This window comes from Muntiacus reevesi, chromosome 12 (genome assembly GCF_963930625.1).
Source record: "Muntiacus reevesi chromosome 12, mMunRee1.1, whole genome shotgun sequence".
Taxonomy (NCBI): domain Eukaryota; kingdom Metazoa; phylum Chordata; class Mammalia; order Artiodactyla; family Cervidae; genus Muntiacus; species Muntiacus reevesi.
In genome coordinates, this window is record NC_089260.1 from 1,305,760 (window position 1) to 1,313,233 (window position 7,474).

Sequence of the window (7,474 nt, forward strand, 5' to 3'; positions counted from 1 at the left end):
GATGTCACAGCAGGATCAAGGAAGCAGGTTATTTGGCTTTCTGTATTTGCAGTGATTTCTTCTCTTAGCTTGAGCAGAAGATGGGATACTGTGACCAATGTATTGCAAATGAGAATTCTCAAAGGTGAATGACATGAAGCGTGGGACCAATCCTTAAACCTCACAAAGAGCCAGAACTTTGTCTCCTTCGAAAGAATGATGCTGTATCTGATTTGACAACCTTGATTTGTCTAATAAAAGTTGCTTTTGTTTTCTTGATGAAAAAAATAACTTTAGAAATTAGATTTTTGGTTCTTCATTGTCAGTTATCTTAAAAGAATAATCTTGCCAACTATGTGATGACAAGTGTTGGGTTTTAACCAAATAAAATTTTCCAGGCATTTGCAGAAATGTCATGAGTCCTCTTTAAACCTCATTTAAATAAACATGGTCCCACTGCTTTGGCAAAACTGCTAAAATCAGAGTACTGGAAGTGAAATAAGATGGATGGACTATCTCACTCCTTCAAATTAAAAACTATTTCAAGCTCCCTACCTCAAATGAGCAGAAAGTACAGCCTTTTTCTAGGGGCCTCAGCTGCTACTTTACAATTGTCAAATAACTTGGAAAGTTCTCAGTCCAAGGAAGCTGTTCTGCTTTCAGATGCCTGACCGAAAGTGAAGTGAAGAGTCCTCTAGGGCACAGGGAGGTCTGGTGCTCAGATCTGGTTTTGGCGGCATTGCACACTGGCTCCCCGCTATCCACAAGGCTTTTGTCAAGCGCTGAGCTGTTCAGATGGCTGCGGAGAACTGGTGTCTGGTGCATTGCTCTCGGCTTCCCAAAGGGGAAATTTTTAAAGTTACAGTCATGCCTGCAGCTTTGTTCCGAACCCTCGATTGTGTACTGCTGTGCCAGAGTGCTTGGGGGTTATGGAGGGCTCAGCTTCCACTGCCGCAGGACAGAATCTGCTCCCTGGCATGGTGTCCAGTTCACCACTCCAGGTTTCCCTAATAAAGAGAGCCCTCTTAGGGGCTATTGATACCTTTTCCTACTAGCTGACTTCCATCCATGAGAACCTGGAGGAGAGGTGTGATCCAGTGCCGCTGACACCTGCCGAGACCTGAGTGTTGGTGGAGAGGTGCTGGGAAGGACGGCCTTTGTCAAGCGGAGCGCTCAGCCGTCACCTGCCTGAGTGATGGGCGTCCAGCTGCACTCTATTTGTGTAGTCAAGAGTGACCTTCATCGTGATTCCTCCCCAGTCCTGGCTATCTTGCTAACTCTATTTAGTCTCCGGAGTGGATTTCTTTTAAATGGAATCTCCTCTCTCTCTCTCTCTCTCTCACACACACACACACACAATGATTCTACATATCAAGATTTTCTTGATAATTAATTGTTTAGTGGACTTTGATTAAAAATGACAAGAATTTATAAACACACAGTGGGGGTCTTCATGAGTGGAATCTTCAGGATACCTAACAGGGTTTTATGTTTTGACATAACATAGACTGAAATTTCTGATAGAGTTTTTAGTTGTGAAAAAAATATATATATCATAGAATCATCTCTATTAAAGATTGGATTGAAACTTTTTTTAAACACGACTTACCCCTTTACCCCTGGATCTTCTGTCTAACCAATCATGGCTGTGTGAAATGTGTGAAAAGAAAATCAAGATGGAGCTGGTAGTCAGGATGCCATCGAGGAAGTGTGATTTATGTCTCAGCCTAAACACACCTTAATATCTTAACACAAGCACCCAGAACATCTACCCAGTGCTCCAGAAACTCAAGATATTATCGAGCCCTTAACCTAAAATGACTCACGACAGCCTGTCCCCTAAGGACAATTATTTCCTTTCTTTAATCAAGGTCAGTCAAAATTCGTGAGCATCCTTGTAACTGTCACCTGTACAAGCTCCTGACTCTTTCTCCCCTGTGATACTCTTTCAGGTTTACCCGAATCTGTGTCTCTTGAACTGCAGTTATAAAAACCTCAAATAAAGCTCTTTGTTCTCTGTAGCCTTGATATTGATTATTGCTGGACAAGTCGTTGGTCTGAACTCAAGCAATTAGGTAGCCTGCTTTATGTCTCTCATTCTTAAAGAACAAATAAGGAGCTTGAATAACTTCATCCCCATCTAAATTAGACAAACTTTCTCAGGTAAAATTTCAATATGATATATCTGTAAGATGAATGAAATACACTCCAAGTTCCATTCATACACATTTGTCTGCTTTTAAGTGCAAGATCAAACATGCATAGAGCAGCCATAATAATTACAGAGTTTACTGTATGTTAGGTGTTATTCTGAGGATCTTACTAATGTTAACTCATTTACTCCTCACGAAAATACCGTTAGGTATGTATTATCATTATCCCCACTTTCCACATCAATTTAGGCACAGAGAGACTAAGGAACTTGACCAATGTCACCCAGCTGGTGACAGAGCTGGAAATTAAGACCCAGGCACAACCTGGCCTGAGTATATGATATTGACTTTTACAGACATTAATGATTAATTAACTCAATGTTTTCTGAGCACTAACTTGATTAAAGGCTTTGGTTAAAAACTACAAGGAATTCAAAGAATAATATGTGGTCTCCGCCTTCAAGAAACTCCTACTTTGGTTTTTGCCTCCAGTAGAAAGCAGCTGCTGTGGGTGGTTATTATTGTCAACCTGAATCCATCACCGTCTGTGGTGTCAGTGACCCAGAGTTTCATGCCAGAATTACAGGCGTAGGAGTTGAGCAATATCTTAAACTTCAATTGAATCTCTTCCTTTTACAAATCTGAAAACTGAACTGCAGAGAAATGTCTTGTTTGAAGCCACAAGGATAAAGTACAACTAGAAAGGCAATTTCTTATCTCCCGATCAGTAAAATATGTTCATGAAAATGTGCAAAAGTCAAATGTATGCAAGCTTAATTATAATTTAATGCCCTAAGTTGAGATTTCTGTTTTAATAGAGTCAACAGTAAAGTGTTTCATGTAGGCAATTATCATTTTATAAAATGAATAATAACCATCCATCACCATGCCAAACCAGGGCTTTGATAAATCTTGGTATTCAAATACTGATTTGGTAAAATAAGAAAAAAAGAACTATGGTTGACTTGTCAGTTGGCAAACTGAACAAAAGTTCCCTAATACTGTAGTAAGATGGTGAATGACACTGATAGGAAAATGTTCAAAGTTTTAGCCTCCACACTAAAGTTATCAGATTGGTATTTCAAAACAGTAGTAGGTACACAAGGGACAAAAGTTTGAAGTGTGGTAAAATAATTATAGCAGCTCACACTTGAGGAGCATGTACCCTGTTCTAAGTACACTGTCCATAATATCTCAATTAACTCCTATGACAATTTGATGGCATTTACACTATTATCTCCATTTTTTAGATGAGGAAATGGTACTACAGGGTGATTAAGTAATTTGCCTACAACCACAGGCCTGTGAAATGTGGGAAGTAGATTTATTTAGAGTGGTATTTCTCTTTCTTGATGCCCACACTCTCTTTGGAAAAAAGTGAAAACTGAAACTAGATACTAGAAATTGCCTTTGAAAAACTCAATGTTAGTATAAAAACAAGCATACTGTTCATTTGGGCCCTAGTCTGTGCTTTAACACTTTATCTGAATCAGCACATAGGAAATGTGCTAGACATTATGTATCAAAATAAATATTGTTTGCATTATCATATTCTACTGTTTATATTATACTGTTTATGCTATTATATTATATAAACTTGTATTGTTTACATATGTTTATAAAATGCATGTTCAAAGACTTATAGCAAAATAGGGAGAATACAATAGGAACACAAAGAACTGTAATGCAAGCCAGACTGGCTAAATACTATGAATGTAAAAAACTGTGATGGGAATTTAGAGGAAATTTCAATTCCTGGTAGCTAACAGGGATTAGTTACAGCTTGTGTTTGAGCCAGGTCTGTGAGAATGGTCAAAATCTAGACAGAGATGGCATGGGCCCCTCAGGTTGCAGGGACAATGTGAACAAAGGCACAGTCATGAGTGACCCAGTTATCTGCTGACTGGAACCAAGCCTGCGCGTGACAAGTGGGAGAGGAGATAAAACCGGAAAGCTAGGGTCAGCAGAGAGTAGGAAATGCCTCACTAGGATACAGACTTTATTCCAGAGGTGACAAGGCTTTGCAGCAGGGAAAGCACATGATCAAAGTTAAGTTTTAGGAACATTAATCTGCCAGTGACTGGAGAGTAGACAGAGAGGCCTAAAGCTGGGGAAGAAAGGTTTAGGGAGGCAGCGATCTAGGGCAGAACCAAAGTAGGACTGAGAGTGGAGAGGAGACCGATAGAGAGGTATTACAGGAGATTGTCTGTAGGAAACAGTTCTACCGCAATGAAGGAAAGAGGAGGGGAGAAGGGAGAAGAGTGGGAGAGAGGACCCCGTGCTCCAGGGCAAACGGCGGCATCTCCGGTGGAGATGATGGGAGGGACACCAAGGAGACCAGAGATGCTGCATTTAAGACAGACTGGTTTCAAATAGGAATTTACATGTCCCTTCACTGTGTGAGCGGTTACCAAACGCCTGTAGTGGAAGGGCAGCCCTCCTGTAAATAGTTGGGATATATCATAATAAGGTATTATATTCCAATCCAATGCTATAGTAGTCTCCTTCTTCTGAATTCCTGCACATTTAACAGTCTGGACTGTCCACTGGGTATTAGGCACATATGACTGTATTTCTCCCCTAATGTCAAGTTATCAATCAGATCATAAGTGAGTTGAGAGTAGGAATCATCTCAGATAGTCTCTGCATCTCCCACAGTAACTCATTCAGAGTAGGACAATTCAGGAAAGATTTAACCATTAGACTGGGGGATTTTTCACTCTTTTTTCTTCGATGTTAAGGATGCATCTTTTCTTAGCCTTGTAGAACAGAAGGATCAGTAACATTTCACATCCAGAGCACATGGCCACAGTAAACGGGGCCACAGAAGCCGAGTCTGCATCGGACTGGGGAAAGGAAAGCTGAATAATGGCAAGCGCTAAGAAACTATTCAGAACCCCACCTTCAATAGCGACAGTTTTACAAACAGGAAGAGGCAGCATAGAAATTTTAGCAAAAAAGTACCCGAACAACAAACCCAAAGCAGGAACTAAGACACCCAACAGAAGCACCTCGAGGTTCACTGTTTTCAGAAACACCAATCCCATGCTGAAAGTCAAATAAATCCCTATAAACATTAAAATAAAACTCAGAGGTCTGATGATCCTCTCCAAGAAGTTTGCTTTGTTAGGCAGTCTACGCTTGATGGCTATTCCCACTGACATTGGTGCGAGGATGAAGAGGAGGGTTGACATAATTCTAGAAATAGGAATATGCAGTGTACCTGATAACCCTAAGATTCTACTGTATATGTACGAATTGGTAGGCATCGTTACCAGGGCCAGAAATGTTGACGTGCAAGTCATGAGGATGGCCAACGTGACATCTCCTTCTAGAAGCAGAGCAAAGAGGTAGCCCCCACCACCACCTGGGCACGTGCAGGTGACTATAAATCCAAAAGCCTGTGCCTCAGGCAAGGCCAAAATCTGCGTCAGAAGGAATCCGCAAAATGGCATAAGAAAAAACTGTACCACCGCCCCAATAACTACCGGTAAAGGCCTCTTCCACACCGTGTCAAACACCTGGAACTCAATCTTGCAACCAAACGCACATTTATTTAGCAGGATCATTGGCAGAAAAAGCATTAGGATGTTTCTGTCAATGAGGTTTGATGCCGGGAAAGGACTGTCTTGTCTCTGTTTGAGCACTCTGACTCGGACATTCTTTATCTCTTCAATGAGCCTTTCGCGCCTACCTTCCAAATCCCACAGCTGAACGGTCAGATTTGTCTCTCCGTCTCCATCTGTCACCAGATTTATGGTAAAGCTGGTCACGTCCGACAAGGTCTTGGTCACATTCACCACTTGGAGCATTTTATCATCTTCCAGTTGCACGAGGAGGTAGCTGGAGTTTGGTTGTTTATCTCTGTAACTTGACCTTACAACAACGGTTTCTTCCGACTTTGTGAAAAACAGTGCTTCAGTCTTTTCTATGTTCAGCAAACTGAGAAAGGGTTTCCTGGCTTCTCCAAGAGTCACAGATGACAAAAGCAGGACAATAAAAAGTTTTCTAATCATTTTAAAAGTTTAAAAGAAATCACGTACACAAAACTAGTTATACTGAAGAACATTCTTCGTACAGGTGTTCCACTGATGGTCTGAAGTTAGGTAACAGTTGTTTCTGCTGGATCAAAGTTCAGTAGGAGGGACTATTGTACTATTCAAACAAGTACAGAGCTGTCTAAGGAGTGACACAACCGGTTTAACCCAGTTACGAAACGTAAAAGGCACAGCATTTAACAGGTTCAATTTATCACCGTGGAAACCTAAGCTCTTTCCCCTACTTCCTCATTTCTGCCACTGGAAAAACAGCCTCCTACCTACCTGAATTTAACACCTTAGTGCCATTGTCTTTGAGTTCTGTTCCCTTCTATGCTAAAAGCAGACAGGATCCAAAAATTTAAATAGATGTTGAGGAGGCCTGAAGTTGAGTACTATTATTTTATTCATTCAGGTAAAAATCAAATAAAAATTTACTAAACGCATGTGCTGGAGGCCTGGGCTAGGGGCAGGGTACACCACAGTAATCAAGCCAGATGACTCTTTTCTCCTGGAGCTTAGTCCTGGAGGCTCTTTATCATTACTTAGGAAACTGCGGAGCCCATAAACTGGCCTTGCAGCAACCTTAGGCTAATAAGTTTTCCCACAACTCTAAATAGTGATCAAATCAGTTAGGCAAAAACTGAAAGTGTCTGTGGTGTCCTTAGGTAGAAAAACAACTTCCTGGGTGGTGACCAGACAGCTTGGCAACCTAGAGAAAGCACACAGCCGTATCCACGGCCAAAGAAACAGTGCGGTTAGTGGCCGCTGCTTCTGGACACTCGGACTCTGACCCAATGGGGCAATGGAGGCCACTGGGACTAATTCTGAACTCTTCTTCCTTCCTTGTAACACTATTCCTTATTCACAGCTAGGGGCAAAGATATTCAATTGACCCAACTTAGGTCATATGCTTGAGGGCGGCAAGAAATAAGAAGTATCAGGCTTTTTGGACTTCAATCCATAGACTCACAAATGCTTTCCATATCCCAGAGAAGAGGAAGGGCTTGTGATACTAAGCAGGAAAAAAAAAAAGACAAAACAACAAAAAACCCATTATAGTTATCTACTGCCGAGCCTACAGGTCTAGTAGTCTCTGATGATACAACCATTTCAGCAGACCCTTCACGATACTGTGTCTCATCCAACAATGACAGTTAAGTATTGACTATTTCAGATCATAAAATGTTTGCTCTTCAAAAGCTGTCCAAGCAATTTTTATTGGACATTTTTACAAGTTTTTGAAAATTTGATTTATGTAGGTTAATATTTCAAACGCAATACATTATAGTTCATAAATTTTAT

The 7,474-nt window shown here is 40.9% G+C and overlaps 1 protein-coding gene across 1 annotated transcript; it reads right to left on the reverse strand.

Moving 5' to 3' along the window:
- Positions 1-12: 12 nt before the first annotated feature.
- SLC10A5 (solute carrier family 10 member 5) lies at positions 13-7,227 on the reverse strand. The gene has a single exon (XM_065903165.1). The coding sequence runs from the start codon at positions 6,146-6,148 to the stop codon at positions 4,832-4,834; it is 1,317 nt and encodes a 438-aa protein (XP_065759237.1). The 5' UTR covers positions 6,149-7,227; the 3' UTR covers positions 13-4,831.
- Between the last annotated feature and the right edge of the window lie 247 nt (positions 7,228-7,474).

Bases quoted from the DNA above. Each gene is read 5' to 3' on its own strand.
- SLC10A5 (XM_065903165.1), bottom strand. From the start codon at position 6,148: ATGATTAGAAAACTTTTTATTGTCCTGCTTTTGTCATCTGTGACTCTT.